The sequence below is a fragment of the Corapipo altera genome, unplaced genomic scaffold (assembly GCF_003945725.1).
Source record: "Corapipo altera isolate COAL_440 unplaced genomic scaffold, ASM394572v1 146, whole genome shotgun sequence".
NCBI lineage: Eukaryota > Metazoa > Chordata > Aves > Passeriformes > Pipridae > Corapipo > Corapipo altera.
Window position 1 is genome coordinate 216,284 of NW_020884981.1, and position 23,314 is coordinate 239,597.

General features: G+C 52.5%; 1 protein-coding gene across 7 annotated transcripts in view; it reads left to right on the forward strand.

Moving 5' to 3' along the window:
• Positions 1–5,000: 5,000 nt before the first annotated feature.
• CAPN15 (calpain 15) overlaps positions 5,001–23,314 on the forward strand; it is a 53,932-nt gene continuing 35,618 nt past the window's right edge. Inside the window, exons 1-6 of one of the 7 annotated variants that reach the window (XM_027665893.1) lie at positions 5,001–5,474; positions 5,566–5,732; positions 8,453–8,493; positions 9,047–9,099; positions 10,117–10,262; positions 15,910–16,228. In XM_027665893.1, coding sequence (XP_027521694.1) covers positions 16,053–16,228 — 176 coding nt within the window. In that variant the 5' untranslated portion in view covers positions 5,001–5,474; positions 5,566–5,732; positions 8,453–8,493; ... (1 more) ...; positions 10,117–10,262; positions 15,910–16,052. Of the gene's footprint in view, positions 5,475–5,565; positions 5,733–5,784; positions 5,803–8,452; positions 8,494–9,046; positions 9,100–10,116; positions 10,263–15,909; positions 16,229–17,371; positions 17,394–23,314 lie in introns of those variants that run through there. The other 6 variants (XM_027665894.1, XM_027665896.1, XM_027665895.1 and 3 more) reach the window with 6 other exon arrangements.

The following is a 23,314-nucleotide window of genomic DNA, read 5'->3' on the forward strand; positions in this document are numbered from 1 at the left end:
CGGGGCGGCCCGCGGGGGGCGGGCGGGATCGGGGTGAAGGAACCCCCTTCCGCGGGGGTTTGGGGTGACCTGGGGGCTGCGGGGCCCCCCTCGCGCCCCAGCGCGGCCGCACACCCGGAGGGCATCTCAGGGTTCGAGAGTCCCGCAGCGGCCGCGGGGGGACGGGGGAGGCTTCGTGATTCCTCGCGTTTAGGCTGCGATGCCCGACTTGCCCTCGCCCTGCGCTCGGGGCAGGGAGAGCTGAGCTCCCGGTTCTACCCTCGGGCAGGGGAGCCCGGCCTGGGGCTTTGCTGGGCAGGGGAGCTGGTTTAGGGCACTGCTGGGCAGTGGAGCTGGTTTAGGGCACTGCTGAGTTCCCACTCCGGGCAGGACCACAGCAGAGCCCCCAGCACCCAGGGCTGCCTGTCCTTCAGGTCTGCATTCTCACCTCCCGGTCTGACCCCCCTGCTGGGGGCTGAGCAGGGTTTTGTGCAGTTTCTTTTGCGAGTTTGCCCTTTAGAATCAGTTGGCTGCTCTTATACTTGGGTCTTGAACATCCTGAGGCTGTTGGGGTCCTGGTGCCTCATCAAGACTCCTGGATTTTGATGCACATAAGCTCAGCTGCAGGAGAAGCATGTCAGCCTCCAGGTCCTGGGTGTAGAAGTCTCACAGAGAATGGAAAAGGCTCTGTGCTGGCCCACCTCTCCATTTGCCGAGCTTCTCTCTTCCCTCCTTGCTCCTCCATCTGGGGTACATCTCCCCCAGGCATCAGGAAACAGCTGAGGTGGTCATCTGGTGAGGGGGGATAAAACAATGTGAGTGTTGTGTTTGAAATGTCATCCTGTTTCCTCCAAGTGTTTCTTCAGATGGGAATCTCAGTGCTCGGTGCTCCCTAGGCCCGGGATACGGCTGGGTGGGTTCTCAGGGTCGGACAGAAGGTTATCTGGGAAGTGCTCGCTGCCCGTGGCCTGGGGCACTGGTGTGGGATGTACTGCACTGCTGTGGGTGGGTCAGGAGCTGATGGAGACCAGGAATGCGTTTGGAAGGCGCTGAGATGCAGAGGAGGGGGTGCACATCCCAGACTGTGGCCCCTGTGGCTCTGAACGCAGAGATCTTGCCACACTTTGCACGTTGTCACCTGGGACTCGCAGGGACTTGTGCTTCAGGGCTGTGCTCCTCCCTTAACTGGAGCAGACCCACAGTGATATCGCAGCCTCCTGTGACACTGTGAGCCTCCTGGTGGCTTTTGTGTGGCCATTTTTTGGGACCCACTGCCGAACAGTCTGGCTTGTGCCCCTGACTGAGCCAGAGCAGGACTGAGCTCTGCCTGAGGAACATGTCAGAGGCAGGATTTAAATTAGCCCGATTTTATGTACGTTTTGAGTTGCATCAGCTTCTGTTTGTGTCCAAGGCTTTAACAGTTGAAGGCAGAAGGCAAGACCCAACAGTGCTCCCTTCCTCGGGAGGGGCTGGAGGGCTGCAGAGGCCTTTGAAGGTTGGATGTGACTTTACTAAGCCCTGTTGCTTTGGCAGGAGGGAGAGCAGCCTCCTGGAGCCTGGTGACTTGGTGCATGAGGGAACCCAAGGCACAGTGTCTCCTGAATTGGAATATATCCTGAAAAACAAACCAAAACTGCTAAAGTTGCACATTAAAAAGGTTGGGTGTCACGCTCAGACTCGGAGCTGCCTCAGAGGAGCGGAAGGGCTGGGTGACCCCGTGGAGGAGCCTGGATGCCCTCATGAGGCTGATTGCCCTCTGCTCTCCTGGGCTGTCCACGGGACATCCTTATCTTTGCTCGGAATACTGCTGGCTTTGCAGAGGGAAGTGGCCAAAGCTGAGTGCTGTTGGTGTTCCCTCAGCCAGCTGAGTGCTTTTGGCTTTATCTCATGGAAAACGTGATCTCCTCTGTCCCAGAGGTTTGTGGGAGCTTTCCAAATTTGCAGTGGTTGCACATGAGATCTAGAGAGAGACCCAACCTCTCCCCTCCCCGTGTGCAGCCATGGTTGTGCTGATCTCCTCTGGTGGGAACATCATCTGCTCCCAGGTGAGATGCAAGTGGGAGAAATGCTTTTTTCCTCTTCCTGCCTCATCTGAATCCAGGCTTGTTTGTTTCTGGCTTCGTTCTGACCCTGCCTGTGAGTGTAGGGATCTGGGAAGGACCAGACCCTGTGGCATTTCTCCAGGTGAGGGTCTTCATGAAGCAGGGGGAGGCTGGAGTGAGGGGCAGTGGCTGCCTGTGGTCAGAGCCGTGGGCAGGGGGAGAGGAGACGGATTTGTAAGGTGTGTGCCAGCCCAGTGTCCTGCTGCAGTGGCTCTCTCCAAGTGCCCAGAATTGGGAGGAATCTTGTGAGCAGCCCATTTGGAACGTGGGGCTCTAAGCAAGGTCAGGCACAGTGCAGCCTTCCTTGGGAAAGCTGCTTACGCGGGAGGGACAGGTGAGTCATTTTCTGTCATAATCCCACTCTTGGGAGTGAGGTGAGCTGCCTGCCTGCTCCCTGGGAGCCTCCTGGATCTGCCTGCGTTTGCCTCAACCTTGGTGGTAGCTGTTGGACCCTTCCTGAGTGCACAGCCCTCTCCAGGCCACTGTCCCAGAGCCGGGCAGGGAGGAACAGGCTACTCTGAATTTCTGTCACATTTGCTATTTGGAGTGTTGACACATTTAGCTATGGCAGCTGAGGAAGCCAAGAGAGGCAGAAGGGCTGCTGCTTGCTCAGGAGAAACATTTAACTCTTGCCCTCACAGCTCGCTTCCCCGTGTCAGGACGGCTGATGGGAAGTGCCAGTGTTGTTCCCAAAATCTGCTCGTCTTCAGTCACTTAAAAGATGAGGATGATTTTTGTGTGCCATTTCCTCTTGCTCTGGAAAAGAAAATACTGCTGCCCTGGTGCCTGGGCAGAAGGGGGAAGGGGGAGCCCTGGCGAGGAAATAAGATCCAGAGAAATGTGTCACCAGCAGAAAGAGCAATTGTTTTCCTGCATTTCCATGGCAGAGCGTTGTCCTGTTCAGGCAGCCCATGTTTGACAGCCAAGATAATACATTTATATTGATGTAATTAGCAGGACGTGGAGTTTGCTGAATGGCTCGGGGGCAGCCTGCTTTTCACTCTAACTCCAGCAAATAGATCAGGGAGGGTTGGAAAGCTGCCGTGGGTTGCTGGAATTGGCCCGTTGGGTTTCTGGAGGTTGAATACATAACTGCTGATATTTCCTATTGTGCTGTACCCTGCCTATTTGAAAAGAAAATAACTCGAGGGAACATGGGGCTATTTTTGCCAGCTTGAGATGATCAAGTTTGATTTCTAAAAACTGAAGCCGAGTCTTTAGGCTTGCACATTAAAGCTAGTGTTGGAACCATATCTCTGTTCCCCCACAAAGTCGTGCCTCCGTGCTCTGCCAACGGTGTAAACTCTAATGTGTGTTCATAAAAAAAGAAAGAGCTTCTCTGTTCCTGCAGTGCAGCCCCTTTTATAGCAAGGAGGGTGCTGAGGAGACGCTGTGGGCCCGAGCAGGCTCAGCGTCAGGGGAGGTGACAATGGCACCATGTCAGGGCACGACGCTGGTGTCCTGCCCCAGCCCTGGCATTGGCAGCCCTTGCCAAAGCTGAAGGGTTATCAATGCACACCCACTTTGGTAAAATAGAGACTGAGACCTTACAAAAGCTGTTATCCTCTCCGTGATGCCACCCAGCTGCATTTCTGATGTGGTGCTTCCTATGGCACCAATGTTTCCTCTTCAGCATCTTGTTCCCAGTCCCGGCCCAGGTGATTTTGGTTTACTGGGGGATATCGTGGGCAGCTTCCCAGCTTGGGTTGTGTTCTCCTGCTCCTGTAACAAAAAGGTTTGCAGAGAAGGTAACTCTGGACAGCTTTGTTGGGGTAGCAAGGGAACTCCCCTGTGTTTGTGCTGGTCCTTGGAAATGGGAGCACGGCATGAGGGTCCTTGTGTACCAGGCTGTGTCCTCCCCTGTGGCAGCTCTGCTCTCCACAGAGCCTGCAGCACTGATGTTGCTCTCCAGCTTGCCTCTCTCAGTCTCCTGCCTGCAGACTCAGGCAGCAGGCAGAGCTGGGGCAGTCCTTGGGATTCCAGCACAGCCCAGAGGCTTTGTGTTAAGCTGCTGGGTGCTCAGAGCTTTCCCTTCCTACTCCATACTTATGTGAACATGTGTCCTACAAGGAAAATGACGTGGTGTCACACACAGTGATGTGGCACTTGTGGGGTGCTCTGTCCTCTGGTGTTGGTCTCACTCCCTCATTAGCTTTAAGCCTTCAGCCTTTCCACTGAGTGCCTTGGAGATGCTGTGGGCTGGAATTCTCTTTGTAGCCAGTGCTGCACAGACCCTTGGGCTAAAAGGTCCTTTTGAACCTGAATCAGTCCCTTATTTACTTTTTACTGGTCCCTGAGTGGCATCTCTTGCCCACTCTGTATCATCCTCCCTGTCCTGGTCTGGTTCCATTACCAGCCCATGTCCAGGTGTTCACCACAAGACGTCTTTTCCCCACTGCCTGGAATTCTCAGTGGTGGAGAGTGCTGGAAGAGAAACGCTCTTTGTGAGTTCACTGTGACCTACCCCAGGGGCATCGTGCTGCACTGATGGTGTGGATGTGGGGACAGTGGGCAAGGTGAGGGAGCAGAACAGTATCTGTTGCTCTTGGTGCTTCTGCCATGCTCCCAAAGAGACTCAGTGATCACATTGTTCTGGCTGAATCCTTATTTTTGTGCTCCCTCCCCAACCTCAAACAGAGGAAGTGTGAATGTGCTGGTGAGCCAGACACTTATGGACAAGGGTTCTTTTTGCCTCCATCTGCTAAAAGCCCGTCCCAAAGGAGACAGCTCTTTCCTAAAGCATGGATTTCACTAAAACAGGTTGTTTTGAGAGCAGAGAATATGAAGGAGGAAGGGGAAATATCTCGGAGGAGGGAGGTTTGCCGAGGCAACTACTTGAACGTCATGGCTTCTGGGGGTGGGATGGGCACGTTTGGCATAATCAGAGGAATTAGTACTGTAGAATTTCCAGTAGATGTAACTGCTAATGATGTCCTGGCTATGCAGAGTAATTAACATCTGTTTCTGTATTTGAACATTCAGGCAGCGTGCCCCGCCAGACACCGCTGTGCTCACATCCGGCCCCTCGGGAGCTCCTGCCCTGTTGCTAATTGTCGAGAGCTGTCCAGAGTCCTTGTCCATGTGATCCTGCCGTGCTCCCTCCTGCCCTGCTCCATCCTGCCGTGCTCCCGGGGTGCTGTTCCTGCTCTGATGCCAGCTCACAGCACAATGCTGAGCAGCAGCCACTGTCAGAGAGAGTGAGGCCAATGCTGGGCACAGAACTATAAAGTCACAGCCAAAGGCTCTGAAACCACAAGTGAAGAATCTGAGCTGACCCAAAAGCAGTGGGTCCCGTCGTGTCTCCAGACAGGACCAAGCTCCCAGGCTCTGCCTGGGAGGCACAGAGCCTTCTGCCAGCTGGAGTTCAAGTGGATGCTGATGGAGTGATGTGAGGTTGGTTGTGTTTGCTGGGGTGATGCTGATCAGCCCAGAGTCTCAGCAGCCATTTATTCTTACATGCCTTTCTCTCCTCTCTGTCCTCCAGCTGCTCCTGCCAGGCTTGGTGTGCTCCCAGTGCTCCTGCAGACACCTCCTAGCATGGTCCCCCTGCCAGGCTGCTCTGCGGGTGCCAGCAGTGCCCACCCGGCTCCAGGGACTCCAGGCTGACCCCACACCCCTGGCACCGGACCCACCGAGCAGGAACCGTGTGGGGTGAGAGGCTTTTCTGACTCAGCTCTGGGCTGGGCTGGGAGGGGCTGAAAGGAAGACCTTCTCTGCTCTGGTGTGTAAGCACAGTTACCCCGCTTTGTGTCTCCCACGCATCTCGTTCTTGTTGTTCTTCCTTGTTTTGGTTCCTCCTTTGAGTGTTTCCCTCTCCATGCTGTCTGTGTGAAGGCCACATATTCATGTGGGTAGGAATACTGGTGTCCCCTGGTTTTCTTATGGTGAAGAGGAAACTGTAATAGTGGAAGAGAGATTGTGGGTCTTCCAGGACCTCACAATCTTAAGCAATGGAAACTGCACGACTGTCCCAAGGTGTGTTTGAGGCAGTGCCAGGGCAGGGGAATAAGCTGGTCTTAAAAACTCTACATTGCTTTGCCTGCAGTAACCACTGTGGCAGTTCCCAGGCCAGGACTGGGACAAAGAGGTGGCTATGTTGTGCCTTAAATGGCTGGGCTGCTTTCAGCCTGGGGATTGAGAGCCTGGGCTGTGGAGGCAGGATGAGGTGGTGGGAAACCAGTCTGAGCTTGGACCTTCGTGGTGGGTACTCTTGCAGTGTGTGATAGTGTTGTCCTTGAGTTCTAATGATCCATGTTGGGGTTTTGGATTGATCAAATGGACACCAGTGTGCTGTGTGTTGGCCCATCTGGTCTGCCTGGGTGCCTATGGACTAGCTGGAGTCTCCATGTGGCTTTGGTGTCCAGCCACAGCAGAAGGTCTGCAGGAATCTCTTACAGCTGGGGGTCAGGGAAGTCAGACTGTGAACACTCTTATCTTTGAGTAGTGACTGTCCCCAGGGAGGTGTTGGTCAGATCTGTACCATGGCTAGTTCTCAGTGGTGGGAGAGATGAAGTGACATTCCTGCTCTTGGGTCAGTTTTGATTCAGCCTTGAAATGTCTTACAAATGCTACTGCCATTGTTCCTGTTGCCTGACCTTGCATGTTTTAGGAAGCAGAGGCTGGTGGAGGGAAGGTTGGGGGTCTGTAGCACCACAGGCTCAGGCAGCTGGATTTGTCTTGCAAGGCATTTGAGAGTGACTCCAGTAATGTGACCTCCTCTCCATCTGGCTGTTTGGGCATTGTGGTTCAGGATGCAGCCACTGCCCTTGGTGAAGAACTCCCTCCCTGTGCTGGAGCTACCTCTGATGGCCTGCTGGGGCTGGCTTTGCTCTAACAAAGTTCCTCAAACTGTCTGCATTATGTTTCAGCCCTCTCAGCCTTTTCCTCGTTGTATCCTCATTCCTCAGTGTGACCATTGTATTTGTTCTAATGACTGTTCTCCTGGGAAAATATCGTTTAAGGTGTTGTGTAATTGAACACATCCTGCACTTCCAGCTCTACTGGTGTAGCTGAAGAGGAGCCACTTGTGATGGAGACAGTGAGCCAGTAAAGCTACTCTCGTGAGGAGAGGGGAGGATTGTGGTGGTGTCAGGCTCTGTTTTATCTGTAGCACTTCATTGTCCCAGGTGTTATTCCACACCTATAATTTCAATTACAGTATAATCTCCTAACAGAAGCCATGGCATGGCTGCCACATCAGTGTGCAGAAGGATCCACATGGTTTTCAGGATGGCCCAGCACAGAGTGGAGGTGCAATGTGGAGCTGGAGGGAAGGAAGCAGTAATGTGGTGCTTCTCCATTAAATTATCACTCTGAGCTGTGCTTCCCTGTTGCCCAGAGAAGCTGTGGCTGCCCTGTCCCTGGAAGTGTCCAAGGCCAGGCTGGACGGGGCTTGGAGCAACCTGGGCTGGTGGAAGGTGTCCCTGCCCATGGCAGGGGGTGGGACTGGATGGGCTTTAAGGTCCCTTCCCACCCAAACCATTGTGTGATTCTATGATTCTAGAAGAGGAAGTATTTTCCTCTCCAGCCCCCAAGTCTGTCCCACCTCCCTGGTTTCTCCTGGTTCCCTGTGCTCTTGGGGAAGGCAGGAGCCTCATCTGCAGTTCTCAGTGATTCCTATGCTTTTCTCTTCCCATTGTTTGTGATGGAAATGCCAAATGCCACTGTTGTCTCTCAGGCTTATCCTACCTCTGCACTTGCCTGAGGCACAGCCAGAGATGCAGTGGTTTAAATCTAGGCCAGTTGGTTGGAAATTGGAACGTGGTGCCAGATTAAGGCCAGGGAAGGCCAACTTGCATAAAAATGGCAGAAAGAGACATCCAGGTGCTGCTGCCTGTTGGCTCTGGGCAGGGCAGGGCAGTAAGGACTGGGAGCTGTGTCTGGCAAGGGATGCAGCTGGATGAGGCTTGGGCAAATTACATATTTACTGTCTGTCTAACCTGTGTTAGAATTAAAGCTGTGGTTGGGGTGTCTGGGGACAGTGTGCTCAGGGGACATCTCCTCCACCTCCTGTCTCTGAGACTTTGCTTTCCAAGTCTGTGCCCTGGATTTTCACTGGATATGAGACTTTGTTTTTTTGCTGCAACTCTCTTCCCCTCCCTTCTGCAGTGGCCAGCTCTTCATCTGCTTATCTGTCAGCTTAGCATGATCTGGAGATACAATCCCTGCTGTCCTTTTGGGAATGACCTCGTGTTTGTGCTGTGTTTGGGCACCTATGGCCCACCATGAATTCAGGTTGCTGAGTGACTGGGAGGAAGGAACTCCATGGGTCATCAAGCCCAGTTCCCTGCTGCTGAAGACAGTCTTCTTGAGCAGGTCATGAACTTGTCCAGGAACAGTCATCGGGACTAACTCTGTGCTTCTTTCCCCAGTGCTTCTGGAGCAGCTGGTCGATAGATCTGCTCTTTGAAAGGTCAGAAACCCTCCTCTGACTCCCAGTGTCCAGCTTTCCCGGGCTGGTTGATTGTACCTGTGCCATTGCAGAGTGTCAGCTTGCAGATGAGAGATGACTTGCACTTTTTGTTCCTTCCCTGGCTCTCTGTAACCTTTATGTCCTGCAGCAGTTGTGGCTCTTGATGGAGATTTGTCCTGAGAAAATGTTGAAGGCTGCTTTGTTTTTCCATTTGGGAAGGTTGGGTTGGCTGGGCTCATTTGTTTCCGTGTTGTGCTTTTGAGTGTTTCAAGTGCAGGTGGAGCTGTGAGCTGCACAGTTTGTGAGTGTTAGCAAGTACAGAAGAGCACTTTTTGTGCTGCTGTCACTTCTGTCTTGTTTTTTAGTGTTTGTCCTTGCTACTTGTGCCATCTTGCCCCTTCAGGAGGGAGAGATGTTGTCAGAAACAGTTGAATCAAGGTGAACCTGATAAAGCAGTGCATTGAAGAGCCAGTGCCTGGCTCTTACTCGTGGCTCTTATTCATGTTTATCTCTAGCTATGAATGTGCAATAACAACAATTCTGTTCTGCACAGGCTGGCACAGCCTCAGACAGGAAGATCTGCTGTTTACCAAGCAACACTCTGCTGTAAGTGAGAAGGGGGGGAAAAATGGTTTATTGCTGCTGGGTAACCCAGAGTGTAGTTAAACCTTTCTGAGAAAGGAGGAAACTAAGAGCACATGTGTTACTCGAGACGCGTTTTTCCTGGCAAGAGGCCCATGTGTGTGAGCTTCCTGCAAAGCATCCCTGCGTCTGCTCCTTCCCATTCAATCCATAGCATATTGGGAGCAGGAGAGTAAGAGCTTCCTGTTTTTATAATGCAACTGGTCTCAGCAGGCAATCTGTCGGGGTGATTTTTCAGCCTGACATCTCTTGGAGCTGGGGCAGCCTGTGAGCTGAGTAGGATGACAGAACTCTGCTACAAGGATTATAAATACAGGGAGGAAGAGATCTGGAAATGAGATCTGCTGCTTAAAGCTTCCCAAGATTGGATCCTGGGGCTTGTGTTGTTTTGTTTCTTGCCCATGTGTGTCTCTCTGTGGTATCACCTCTCTGCTGCTAATGAGAGGGCCCGTGCCAGCCCATGCAGGCTGAGTTAATACTGAGCTCCAAAGTCACCCACAATTGGCTGGGAAACTGCAGGATACACGTGGCTCGCTGCACTTCACTGGAGCAATGTTAATTGACTTAATAGAGCACGGGGGTTGTAGGGATTGGCTTGTGTGGGCTTTTTTTAAACATTCAGACCCTTCTTCAGCAGTACCATTGTTGCCATTTTCATGCTTGTTCAGAAACTGCTCTTCAGTTGTCAATGGAGATGGGGTTTGAAGTTAACCCTTATTTTGAAAAAACTGTCCTGCTTCTCCCTCTTTTCCTCCCTCCAGCTTGTGATTAAGATGTTGATTGCCCTTTCAAATCTGTATAATCCCCTCTCTCAAAGTGACCGTGGTAGATTTTCAGTAGCTCCCTGGATTATCTGTCACTGGTTTACAGTGTCCACTGCAAGGGAGAAGAGGAAACTTTGCTCAGAGTTTGCTGCTCACTGCTCTGTGGCTAGGCTGGCTCTGCAATAAATGTACTTTTCCTATCAATCTTTCACTTCAGGCTTTGGACACCTCTTCCTCTGCCTGCATACTTATGAAGAGTCAGTGCTGGGCTTTAAATGCAGCTCAGCCCAACTCAGCTGCTGTATATGAGTTTCTTCTGTGTTAAAGTTGGGCCAGAACCAGTTTCAAGGCAGCTGAAAGAAGGTAAAGACCCTCGAGCTTGCCCTTGCATGTTAATTCCATGGCCAGAGACATGTGCTGCTGTTCTGGCCTTTGCTAAAGCATCGCATGAAACGTGAGGTCCTGTTCTGTGCTGGTCTGGGGCTCCAGGTTAAATTATCTTGTTACCTCATTAATAGCCCATCTGGAAATGTGCTTCCAGACAGCTCACTTCAGCTAATGATACCTCTGTAAGTAGTGTACCAGTCTTTTTTCTCACAGAGATCTGGAAAACACCTCACTTGCAGCTTCCAGTTCCCTCAATTTCCTCAAAGGCCAGAATCTCTGATCTCCTCTCCTTTTCCAGCCCTCTGCACCATGACAAACATTTGGGTGGGTGGCTATCACCCTTCTCTCCCTTTTCCATGTCCTCCCATTTGTGCTGCTGACACACTGCCTGTCATCCTTGTGCCTTGTGCACCTGAAGACTTCTTGGCCCTGGCAGGTCTGACAGAGCTTCCTGAGTCACAGGACCATGGCCCAGGTCACACAGGGTAGAGCACGAGGGCTGCAAAAGCCTTCCACCTCCCAGCTGAATGTGCCAACCACTGGTCCATCCTTCCTGTTATGCCTATGCCTCAGTCTGTCCTTGGAGGTACCTTCCTGCCCCTCCCTGCCAGAACCTTTCCAAGGAATTAGAACTTGCTGACACCTTAATTTCCTGCCAAGACTGCAGCACTTGGGCTGCCTTGGCAGGTGAGGGCAGGGAGAATGAGCAGCAAAACTTTATTTCTTGTCCCCAGCTGTGTGCACAACACCTGCTCAGCACAGAGTGTTCAGTTCACTTGCTCTTGCTGCACTTGAGCCATAGAGCTCTCGTGGGTCAGTGTTTGCATCTTGGATTTCAGCCTGTGCTGCGTCTCTCTGAGGTGGGTGTCTTGTTGCTTGTCTGCTCTTCCCCCACTGCCCTGTGGAAGGAGAGGGGTTGTTTGCCCTTCCTCTCTTGGGGTTACTTCTTTTAGCAGAGTCATCTCAGCCTGGTGAGTGCCAGCCATGCTCTGCGTGGTGCTGGGACCTGGTTTTGCACGTCCTGCCGCCCTACCTGGGGCTGGGAGCTGGATCTGTCACTTGCTGGGCACACAAATGCTTGAGCTTCTTTCCTTTGCTTGGCTGGCATGGCACGTCATCAGACACTGCTCTCTGCATCCTTAGTTATCCCATGCCTGCCGTGCTCTGTGACTTTATACCCTTCTGACACTGCCCTGCCTGGTGCTGTGCAGCTTTCCAGCCCTGCACACCGTTCTCTGCTTCCCCCGGACCCTGTGAGCATGTGCCTCCTTCCGTGGGAAGCAGGGAGATCTGCTGTGCATGGAGGCAGGACTGGCCAAGGGCTGGCCATGCCTTCATGATGTCTGAAGTGGCCTCCTCCAGCTCCATGCCCCAGTCAGCCCCAGCTCCTCCAGCTGCACCCACTGGCCCCTGAGCTAATTTGTGTTTCAGGGTGTGTTGCATCCCGCAGTCCCTGCAGAGGAGGCTGCTCCTGCCAGGGCTGTGTGTGGGCACTGGACATTTAGAGCTCTCCAGGAGCCCTGGTTTCTCCCTGCCAGCAGCAGGTTGCATGTGAATGAGGGCACAGAGCTCCTCCTTTGCTGCTGAGGGTGGTACCAGGTCCCAGCACATCTGGCTCCCCAGGGCAGTGATCATGGCCCCAATGCTGACAGAGCTCAAGGAACTTTTGGACAAAGCTCTGAGGGCCAGAGTGGGATTGTTGGGGTGTCCTGTGCAGGGCCAGGAGTTGGGCTCTGTGAGTATCTCCCAACTCAGGCCATTCTATGGATCTATGATCTTAGTCAGCCCCCAGGCAGGGGAGCTTACACAGCAGAGAGAGAAGGGCTGGTTCTTGCAGCTTCAATTCTAGAAGAAAGTGTTCTTCCTCTTGGCACAGCTTTGAGGGACGTCTTTGCCCCAGGTACATGGTGTGCTTCTCCTGGGCCAGCTGCTTGCCCACCACCTCAGAGCTGTCTGGAGTTGAGGATGGCTGTGTTTTCATTCCTGGATCTTCCCTGCAGCAAGGGAGTAGCTCAGAGTTGACTTTATTTATAGGTTGAGGGAGTGGAAAAATTAATGAAGTGACAAAGTCTTGTCCCTGAGTCTAGGAGGTTGAGAACCAAGTGAGGCTGGAAAACTCAGGCAGTACTTGAGCTGCCATGTGCCACGTGGTTCATAAATTACCAGGAAAAGAAGTGTGTGGGGTATCCCATCACAGGGAGGAGTTTCTGCATATGGGACCAGCTGGGGTGAGTCTTCCTCACTGGTTTCCTTAGTGGCTGCAGCAGCTCCAGGGACCTGTCTCCTTCCTGCTGTGTGCCAAAGGGAAGAACTCAAGGCTGATCCTAGGAAAAGCTGATCCTGCAACTTCCTAGATGCGTTGAAACACATGGGCTAGTTCCCTTTGCTTCCTTTTTTTGCTCTTTTCAGAGCCAAAGCCTACTTTGAAGCTGGAGGGAAGGAAAGGGGGTTGGGCAGACCCAGATCCCCACCCTTCCTGCCTGCTCCACTGTGACAGGAGAGCTGGGGCCCGAAGGGTCAGCACTGCTTGCTGCTGTGGAGGAATAGAGTTATCTGGAAGCGTCCAGGTGACTGCTCTGCTATCCCAGCAGCAGGAAGAACCTTCATGGGAAAGCTTTGCTGTCCTGAACTTGCTGTATGTGCGTGCTGCTCACGGTGCTGGTGGGGAATTTAAGGAAGGGTCTGCATCACGATCAGGGTAAGCTGGTGTGAGTGGCTCGGGAGAGGTTTTATTTTGGAAGCAGTATTTTGGGAGCAGCTAAACAGCATCTGTTGAAACCTGGTAATTATTGCAGCTGCAAGGGGCAGAAAACCAAAATCCAAACTCAGCATCTTACTAAGGTGCTTAACTGTTAATTTCCATGAGTGAGATCCACCCCTCTCAAGACACTTCAATCTGCTCACATTGTTGCTTCCTCTCCAGATTAGATAGGTGGAAGTAGTGCTTTATTAATTACAAGAAAAATCCTGCTCCCTCCTGCCAAGGCAGAGGAACTGTTGGCAGTTTGTTCCCTCTCTGTGGCTGAAGCCTCCCCTGTTGAGCACGGGTCACATGCCTGCAGGTCATCCTGGGGCATCTCCCTGCCCAGTGGGAGAAGTTCCTCAAAAACAAGGCTGAGTGCTTTCAGAGAGGCTTCCTTCTTCTTTAATTGTCCCCTTCCCTTGCTGGAGTGCAGTTTCCATTCTCACCTCTCCTTCTTGGAGGCTCCTCATTTGCCTGGTGTTGGCCAAAGGCGTTTTGGGTCTCAGCTTGGGGAGCGACGTGTGTGCTTTGCATTGAGCTGTAATGCTGCTGCCATTCCTGTTCTCAAACTGGTTCACCCTCTCCCCACCTTGGGTCAACCCTTAGATGTTGTTCATTGGCTGCTCTCACCTGGCATGAGGGTGACCCTGAAGAGAAGGATTTACTGCTTTGCCTGGAGAAATCCGATTTCACACGGCGCTCGCGGCCAAGCAGCCCAGTTAGACCAGACAGTCTCGGAGATCACTCTGACTTAGCCAGGTTATCCTCCATCTATTTATAGCTCCCTTCCTCTCCCAGCTCCACCCACCATAGGGTTTTACCACAGGTTTTAAAGCAGGACTCCCAGCCTCTCCTCTCCCTGTGGAGTTGAGCTGCCTGCTCCGACTCCCTGGCGGAGGAGGACAGAGCAGGACACTGGAGCCAGTGTGATGTGGGCAGCAGACATGTCTCTGGCCTCTTGTGGTGAGCTAAAACTGGGGAGGAGGAAGCAGAGTTCTGCTTTTCCAGCTTGAGAGTCAGCTGAGGAAGTGGTCTTGAACCAGCCTGTGGAATTGCTTTATTTGGCATTTTAACCCTACTCAGGGTGGGAAAAGGCTGTTGGCTGCCTGGGCATCCTCCTGTTTCGCTCAGCCTGCTGAGCTGGGCAGGGCTGTTTCTACCCATCTTGCCTTTATTTATTTACTTTATCGTGATAGAACTCGAGTCTTGAGGTAAAAGACGGAGTTTGTTCTTCTGGCAGGTCCCAGAGTTGCATCCCCTGTGCCTTTGCTGCCGGAGCACGTGCAGCCCGCGGGATGGGGCGGAAGAGCCAGAGACACCGCAGGTGTGGGATGACTGATGCCTCCAGTTAGACTTGAGTTGATGATGCTTGGAAATGCTCTTCCCTTCGCATCGTGTGGCTTTCATTTAGCCAGAAAATCAGATTTGTTACAAATTAACTGCTTGAATAGCAGGAAACGAGAGGGGAAGTGCCAGGGATCCACTTGGGCTGGATCTGCTAAATTAGTGAAACCTTGCTGTTGGGTGGTAGGAACCAAAGCATGGGGACGTGGGGCTGATGCACAGCAGTGAAGCAGATCAATTGAAAAAAAGGAGGTGATAGGGAAAATCGTGTTCTTGGGCTTCTTTTTTTTCACATTTGTTTGGTTAGTTCAGGCTTTGTAGAATACAGAGGAGAGACTGTGACAGAGCAGTTAACATTCTCCAGCTAATGACCTAATGCAGGCACGTTCTGGTATTAAGCTTGTAGCAAAATCGCACCTGCTCCTTGAGTTGCTGCTTTTCAGAGTCTGCTATCTATCAAGGCCTTTCTTGATCCCTTAGATCAATCCTGGAATTGAAAAACTGTATTTTAGGACTCTTCATTTCAGCCTTTTTACGGCACAAAGCGGTTTCTTCGCAAAGGTCTTTCTACAGTTCATTCATCTCCCTAAATCCTGGTGGGTAATTGAATGAGCTCAGCTGTGCTAATTTTTTTGTCTTCCTCATTTCTTCTTTTTTGCTCTGTTAAATGTTACCTTGATCCTTTGCTCCTGATACACATCCAGATTGCTGTGCCTTTTCCCTTTAAGGAGACACGTGTGTGTGTTTAAACTTCTTCGAATACCAGAGCACACGAAACGTTTCTGTAGTTTAACTGTGATGATGCTCCAAGAATAAATTCCAAGAAGTAGCAAAGAGAGAGGGAGAAAAGGAGGAGCTGTCAAAGCCCCAGACCTGCTTTTGTGGGTAGGGGCATGCTCGGTGTCAGCTAAAAATTGGCTTGAGCTGAAAGTAAATAGCCATAGAAATACTTTTTCAGATTCCCAGTCTGTCCAGATTGAGCCCTGCTGTGGTGTTAGTGGGGAACAGGAAAAGAGGAATGTTTTATTTTACATACAAGCACACAAACCATCCAGTCCTTGTAGCTGAAGGTAGCTCAACACCTGATGTGCCAGTTGGAACCCAGAGCTTTCAGACTGACCTGGGGTTTGTGGTCCCCAAGGGTTGCTGGTTTGGGCTCCAGGTGGGACTGGCTTGTCCCATTTTCTGCTTCTTTCCCCTGGTGTGAAAGGCTTTGTGTTGGGCTCTGCTGTGCTTCCCTCCCCTAGTCGAGCTCCTTCCCTGTGCCTGGAAACTCCTGGTGCTTAACTTGGGGGAGGTTCTTCTAGAGCCCCTGTGCTCCTCATCTCCAGCAGCAAAAGCTGGATTCAATGAAACAGCCCTTCCCATCCCAGTGAGCACTGGCATGGGGATCCTGCTCAGAGCATGCATTAATAGGCTTTAAAACTGGAGGGTTGTTGCTGAAATCGTACCTTATCTTTCTCTCTTTTTCTTTCCTTTTTTTCCCCCCTTTCTCTTTGTTTGTTTGTTGTTTTTCTTTTTCCCCCCTCGGATCAGAACCGACCTCCCTTCCTCCGGTGTGTTGGGATCTTTACAGCAGCCCATGCCGCAGCGCCTCGCCCATCCCACCCGAGCTGCTCATGCCACTGGCCTGGACCTAACCTAGGCTCGGTCTCAGCGTGGGCTGGGCAGGGGGCACCATGGGGAGCTCTGCCTCATCGCTGGCCGCGGAGACGGAGTCGGACCATGGCTTCGGTAGCGCGCCCTACCCAGGGCACCCGGCCGTGGGCTGGTATAGGAGCAGCCCCGGCGGCCCCGTGTGGGAAAGCGCCCTTATAACGCGGCAGCAGCAGCACCTCCAGCACCAGGTGCGAAGGTAAGGAGGAGGGGAAGGACCTGCTCGCTGCTCACCCGCTCACTGCTCACCTCTCAGCCTGAGTCCGGCCGCTGCCTTTGGCAGACAAGTTGCTTTGCATCCTATTTGTTGTCGTGTCCCTTCACTCAGAGGCTCAGTTCAGTTCCTCAGGAAGCTACAGCCAAATTTCCACCGATTTGAGTGATGCCGAGCCCTGTCCTTTACACGGGGTGGCTGAAGGCTCCTGCAGAATGGACTGCAGGACTCAGCCCAGCTCTTCCTCACTCACTTAAGTTGTGAAGGTGGCTGCCAGGGAATGGGATCTCAGTTCCTTGTTTGCCAAGTTCTCGTGGCTCCTCTTCTTTCTGAGCTCCCAACCACACTGTAGTATCACAGGGTTGTGACTCCAGGTTGGGAGGTGATAAGCCTCAAGAGTTTCTGATCTCAGAAGAGCTGGAGAAGCTGTTTTTGTGCAAAAGCAGTGAAATGCTTTTGAATACCAGATCCAGGGGAATGAAACACACCAGACCAGAATTACTTTGAAAAAGAGCTCAGCGTTTCCAACCCTCAATTCCAATTCCTCCTTGATGAAATCTGCACCTCAAATGTGTCTCCGAGCCATTGCCTCTGCCCCTTCCCCACCAGCCACTCAGAGTGAGGAGTTTCTCTTCATGCTGGGGCATGTGTCCTGCATTCAGTCTCTGACAGGTGTGTCAAAACATCTAAAACCCCTCTGCCCGCAGGCTTGGCTACAGAGGCTGCCGTGTTTTGTGCTAATAACCTTTGAGCCTTTGCCTAATGCCTGCTTGGTGTAGATTCCAGCCTGGTGGGGTGTTTGTACCTGCTTGAGTCTGTCTGTTTGGAGCTGCTGGTCATTTAGGAATAACTGCTTGCTTCCGAGCGTCCTGGCTTTCCACTGTAGACGTTTGCTGTGATGATCATGCAGTATCTGTGGTGGGGTCCTTGTTTGCTGGCCTTCCTGCAGCTGTGAGGCCTGGAATGTGCTGCACAGGGTCTGATGCACAACTCCAAGAGCCTCTGAGGCAGCAACGTCACGTTTGCTCCTTTCTAGCCCTGTCTTGGGTCTTCTTGTTGAGCTGGGGCAGTGTGGAACCAATTAGCTGTTGTCTTTGCTCTCAAACACGGCCTTGAGTTCCTGGCAAAGCCCAAGAAACCTTTAAAAAGGGTATTTTGTGCAGTTCCTAAAATCTGTTGCTGTGTGTGCCAACCTGTGTGTCTGGCCCATGGTTCTGGTTGGTGATCTGTGCTGTCGGGGCTTGTCCCCTCTAGTTTAGAGGGATCCTGTCAACAGAGCTGGTCCTTCCTGCAGAATTATCCCTTCTGGACTGGTGGTTTTCCCTCTCTTGCCTTGAGGAGTCGGGTAAGGTGTCTTGGCTCACAGATGAGCACCCCAGTATGCCCATGCACAGCCAGCACTGGAATTTAGGAACTTCCAATGCAGAGCTGGCCCTGGGCACTAAAAAGGTGATGTCTCTGCAGCCTCGTGTGTGCCAGTTCATGGCTCAAAGTCTGTAGCTTGGAGGAGGTTGAGAAACTAAATGAAATCTTGACATGTGGAAATAAATTTCCTGAACAGCCAGCCTTGGTTGGTGGAGGGGATGTTGGGGCAAGAACAGGAACTGCCGGTCTGGGCACAGATAACGCCGGTGTCCTGTTAGGACAGGAGTGGCTTTTCTGATAATTATGTGTTTCCCCTGCTGAAGGGAGAATAGAACCCATCCCAGTGCAGTGCTGCGTGGTTCCTGGAGACAGGAAAATCGCTGGCCATGATTCAGTGAGCAGCGAGTTGCGTGGGAAGAACTCGCTCCAGGCAGTGATTATGGAAGTGGGTTCAAAAGACCTGCTGGGATCAGCCAGGCATCAAAGCAGCGCCGTTCCCAGGGAGGGACGGGGGGACAGTGGGGCGGAGGAGCGGCGGATGGTTGGTTTCCAGGGAGGAACAGATAAATATATTCCTTTAAAGAATTAAGTAAGTCAATAGAACAAGGCAGGGTAGGTCGCCCGCCTCTGCGTGTCCTCGTCCCCGGAGTCGTGGAGTGTAGGAAGGAAGTGGACTACTGGGGAGTCAATCTGAGGCTGGGCAGGAGTTCTGGGATAGACTCTGCTTTTCCTGCTGCTTTTCTGTCCCTGCCTGTGGCCGCCTTTGGAGCTGATAATGCTTTGGCTGCTGTGGAGCAGCACAAAGCCAAGCTGCTCTGGGCTGTCTCAGGGATGAACACAAGCCTTCCTTGGCAGGAAAACAGGGACACAAGTACTTAACGGGTGACTTTGGTCTGTATGTGATGGGGGAATTAGGGGAGGCTTCCCTCGTGGTGGGGTGGGAATAGGGGGAGAAATCAGTGCTATTTGGCTTTCAGGATTTTAGAAGCTGGGAGGAGGCTGTGCTGTCTCCTATTGCCTGGGTGAGGCTGGTGGTGTGGAGTTTCCTGGCTGCTGAAGACAGGGAGACAGGAGGGAGTAGAAAAAGGGCCTTAGTGGTAAAGGCAGTAGACTTGTGACATCCACATCTGAGCCCCTGGTGTCTTCTGGACCAGGCTGCACAGTCTTTGTGTCCCACCTTCTAGAGGGGAGCTTGTCCCTGCCTTCCCCAGTGTGCCAGGAGGACACAGCTGCTTAAAGACTAGAGGTACCAGGTGTTACATGCATGTTAGTTAGAGGGATCTCATTGCAAAAATCTCTGCTTAGGGCAAAGATATTGGTTTTAAATACATCCCTGGTAGGTGTGTGAAGCCAGACAAATTCTGGCTCAGTTACAAGTCCCCTTGGGCTCCATCTTGCTCATGTGCTTGAAGATACTGGCCTGGGCTCTTGTTGGGTGGGAGTGCTCAGCTGAGCCAGTGGATTCATCAAGGCCAAGCTTCCCAATGTGCCAAACCCTTCCTGGGGCTGAGAGCAGGAAGGTGAGTGCCCAGGTCAGTGCTGGCAGCAGGACACTGCTCCGGTGCTGTGGCTGCCGCAGTGGGACGGTTTGGGAGCTGTGGGATTGGGGTGGCTTCTCCTGCTGCTGCTGGAAGTGGTGGTGGCACCTCTCCAGTGTGCATCCTTCCACATCTGTGAGGGGTTAGGAGGGAATTCGGGCAATGAACTGTTTCCTGATGAGATTTAAGGGAATATTTCTGTTCACCAAGTCATCATTCCCCAGGATTCATAAAGAGGGTCCTGTTGGGTACTAGGAACTGCTGAATTTTGCTCCATTCAGGAGAGGCTTTTTGGGGAAAGTACTGCAAGATCTGTGCAGCTGAATCTAAGTGTCTCTGCCCACTGCTTGGTTTGGCTGAAGCTCTCTGGCCTCCCCCTCTTCCAGAGAATATTCGTTTTCTGGGGTTTCCCATGGCATTCTGCAAAGGTTTTGTATTTTCCTGTAAAAGCCTTTGCAGACTGAAATACCTCTGGGTCACAATGACCGTGGAAGGAGGAACACACTCTTTTAGTATTACTTTTTAAATGCTAAAAATAAATAAATCCTCCTGCTTTTGTTGTTGGCAGCTGCTGGGAGGGCACTTGCTGTGCCACCCCCCTGCTCCCCAGGAGCACCATTTATTTCTGGAGGGAAACTCGAGGCAAACCATTCTTATCCTCTGTCTTTGTGAGCCCTGTGGTTTAAATGCATGAACAGCAGCAAGTCAGAACTGCTGGGCAGCATCACAGAGTCCTGTTTTGGAGCTCTGAGTTGTCTTGAGGCTGGTGGAGATGTTAATAAAGGGACTCTGGCAAATGGAGGGGTGGCAGGGCCATGTGGAGGGGGAATGTGACTCTGTGCAGCTCCTTCCCACCCTCCTGTGTTGTGGCACTTGAGCTCCAAGTGCAGCACAAGCAGAACTGGTGTCTGCAGGAGGGTTTAATCTGGAGGCTCAGGGTGAACCTTCTGGCTCTGCAACTCCCTGACAGGAGAGGGGAGCTGGGGGGTTTGGGCTCTACTCCCAGGGAGCAAGGGACAGGATAAGGGGAAACAGCACACGGGGAAATTTCTTCATGGAAAGGGTGGTCAGGCCTTGGCACAGCTGCCCAGGGCAGGGGTGGAGTCCCCATCTCTGGAAGTGTTGAAAAAAGGTAGCTGTGGCACCTGGGGACATGGGTCATTGGTGGCCTTGGCAGTGCTGGGGGAATGGTTGGACTCAGTGATCTTAGAGGGCTTTCCCAACCTTAATGAATCTGTCCTTCTATGATTCTGTGTGTTTCTTGTTGGGGAAACCAATGCCCAGAGGAGAAGTGGGAAGAAAAGCTCCTGGTAAAGGATCAGGTGACTCTGCAGGGTTTCCCTGCTTCTGTTTTCTGTCATTGGATCTCAGGCTCAGCCCCAGGAGGTCTGGCAGCCTCAGTGAGCAGTGTCTGTGCTCTTTGGGGTACGGGTACCTGGCAGAGCTGGGATGGCACAGGCACAGTTCCACTTTTTATCAGCAATGTGCATGGATTTGTGTGTGCTCAGTGAGTTGATTTTGCACCTTGCAGGAATCACAGGCCGGTAGAGCTTGGAAGGGACCTCTGGGGTCCAGCTGGTCCAACTCCCCTCCCAAGCTCTGCCAAGAACAGAGATGTGTGTGGCTGTGGAACAGAGGGATAACCAAAATGTTCTCTGACTGTATATGCACAGAGAAGGGATGAGGGGGGAAAAGGGGATCACTCTTCCAAACCACAAGAGTACTTATATCAGCTCACATATTCAGGACGTGCTGCTCATCACACTGGAGTGGAGCTTGTGTTCCCCAGGTTCTGCCATGAAGTGGATGCATCCCTGTGGCTTGTGCTCCCTCTGGAAGTTGTGGCATCCAAGTTCAGCTGGGATTTGCTAGAGTAGTGGTGTTCAGGTTGTCGTGGATACCTGCTTGCTGGGAATATTTGGCTTGTAACTGTTTGCTCTCTGGTTCTCACCAAAGCCCGCTGGAATTGTCTTTCTCCAGAAGGTGTTGCAGTGCCAAGGAGTTGGCAGCATGGAATGCTGTTTCATCTGCCTGAGGCTTCCAGCCCTGCCCATCCACTTTCCATGCTGGCTGCTCCAGCAGTCCATTCACTCACAAAGCCTATTAGTTGTTTAAATTGGGGCTATTTATAGCTCTGGAACCAGGAATAACTTGGAGGGTGGTGCAGAGCAGCAGAGACCAAAGTTCTCAATAGATACCTAAAGAAACTCTCCCTTTGCTCCCTGTGTGCCCCCCAGCCTTCCCCATCTCCATTTCCCACACAAACCATCCTGCCTGCTCATCCTCTTCAAAGGGAGGGCAGAAGCCAGGGCCGAGTCAGCTGGAGAATGTCCTTGTCTTTGGCAGTGAGTTTGGCTAAAATCTGACCAGAAACATCTGAACCCCCTGCCTGGATGTTGGAGGGCACAGCAGAGCTGTCCCTGTGACAGCACCAGCCTGAAGGAGGGAAAAACCAGCACTTTTACCTGTTTTTTGGATGCTCCTGCCTGCAGTAGCTGAGCATTCTTGCTCCAGGGAAGTAAGTTCAGGTCCTTCTCCAAGTGCAGGTGTTGGGGAATTTTCCTTTGGATGCTGCACTGCGTGAAGAAGGTTGGCATCCAGCTTTGGCTGTGCATAGATCTATGGGCCCATCCTCTTCCTGCTTTTTGGGAAGAGATCCTGGAATTTTACTGTGAGGGAAGCTGGTCTCTTGTACTCTGCGCTGCAGGAATGTGTGGTCAGAGGGCCTGGTAGAGCCCTTTGGAGCTTGGTTTGGAGCAGAAGTGTTTCCAGGTGCTGGTATGTTGGGGTAGGCTGGGAGAGGAATTGGTAGGTGGTGAATTTTCTGATGTTTTTATTTTATAAGAGCAGGGAATAATAAGAGGAGCCAGAGCAGGGATGTTCTTCCAGAGTAACCCTTCTGCATTGCTCCCTTGGCTGTATTTGGCTGCAGAGGCAGGAGTGTGGTCTTGTGTTTCATGGCAAATCACTTGTCCCCCTGAGAGGTGTCACATGTGTAGCCTGGAGCTATGGAATGGTCTCAGTCCTCCAGAAGCTGATGGACGGATGTGATGACAGCAGGAAACTCAGGAGCCTGGCTGAGCTGCTGCAGGGAAGGAGTAAATGCAGGAGAGTGTGTGTTTGGGGGGGTTATTTCTTCTCCCAGGGCCAGGATGAGAACCACAAACACAACAGTGTGCAGCACCTGTCCTGGAGGGAGATGGGCCTGCATTAACCTGGCACTGTGGGCTTGTGAGAGGAGGAGTAAAGGCAAGAACATCCTCCTGCTCTCTGGGTGGGCAGGGATTTCTCTTCCTTCTCTGTGAGCTGTTCAGTGCTGCTGAGTGCCCAGTGTTCCCTGGGTTCACTCCAGAGCTCACTGCTTTCCTCCAAAATCACAAGGTACTGGTTGCTGTGAAAGGCACGAGCTGGATTTCTCTGACGAGTAGCTTAATCCAGTTTGACACTGGTGGCTCTGGGCCCGGGTCTCTGACCAGTGTGACTCAGAAATGGTGAGGGGAAGACACACGGAGCTGCATCCATCTCCCTCCACCCTCCTCCCCCTCCACGAGTGCCTGGCCCCGAGCTGGCCATGTCCCTGAAAGGCTGCCTTGATCCCAGCACGGCTGGAGCCTGGTGCTGTGCTGAATGAACCCTCTGCAGGCCTTTGTTGCCTGGGATGAAACACCCCAACAGAAGGGCAGTTGTTCAGAGACACAGAGAGGAAGGGTGAGGGCTGGTTGGGTGCTGTTTGCATTTGCCAGGCTGGGCCGCAGCTCTGTGTTCCTGCCTGGGGATCCTCAACCCACCCAGGTAGCTGTGCCTTATCAGCTGCTCTCCTACACAAACTGCCCTGGGCTTTTATTTGGCTTGGGCCCCTTCCCGTGCCTGTCACCCTGCCAGCCCTCCCGCTGTGCCTGGCGAGGCACCAGGAGCAGAACTGGCAGCCCGTGCCAGCCGGTGCCGCTCCCCGTGCCCACGGGCACCGCCGAGCCCCTGCGAGGGGCAGGTGCTGAAGGTCACTGTGAGGAGGTGTGAAGAACTGAGCTGCTCCTGCATTACAGATGGCATTTCTGAAGCTGCAGCAGGACATCCAGACCAGAAGGAAGCTGGAAGTGGAGTGTGAAGGCAGCCTGGAGCCCTTCTGGACGGTGGCAGCACCGGCAGCAGGAGGGCCAGGGTGGTGAGG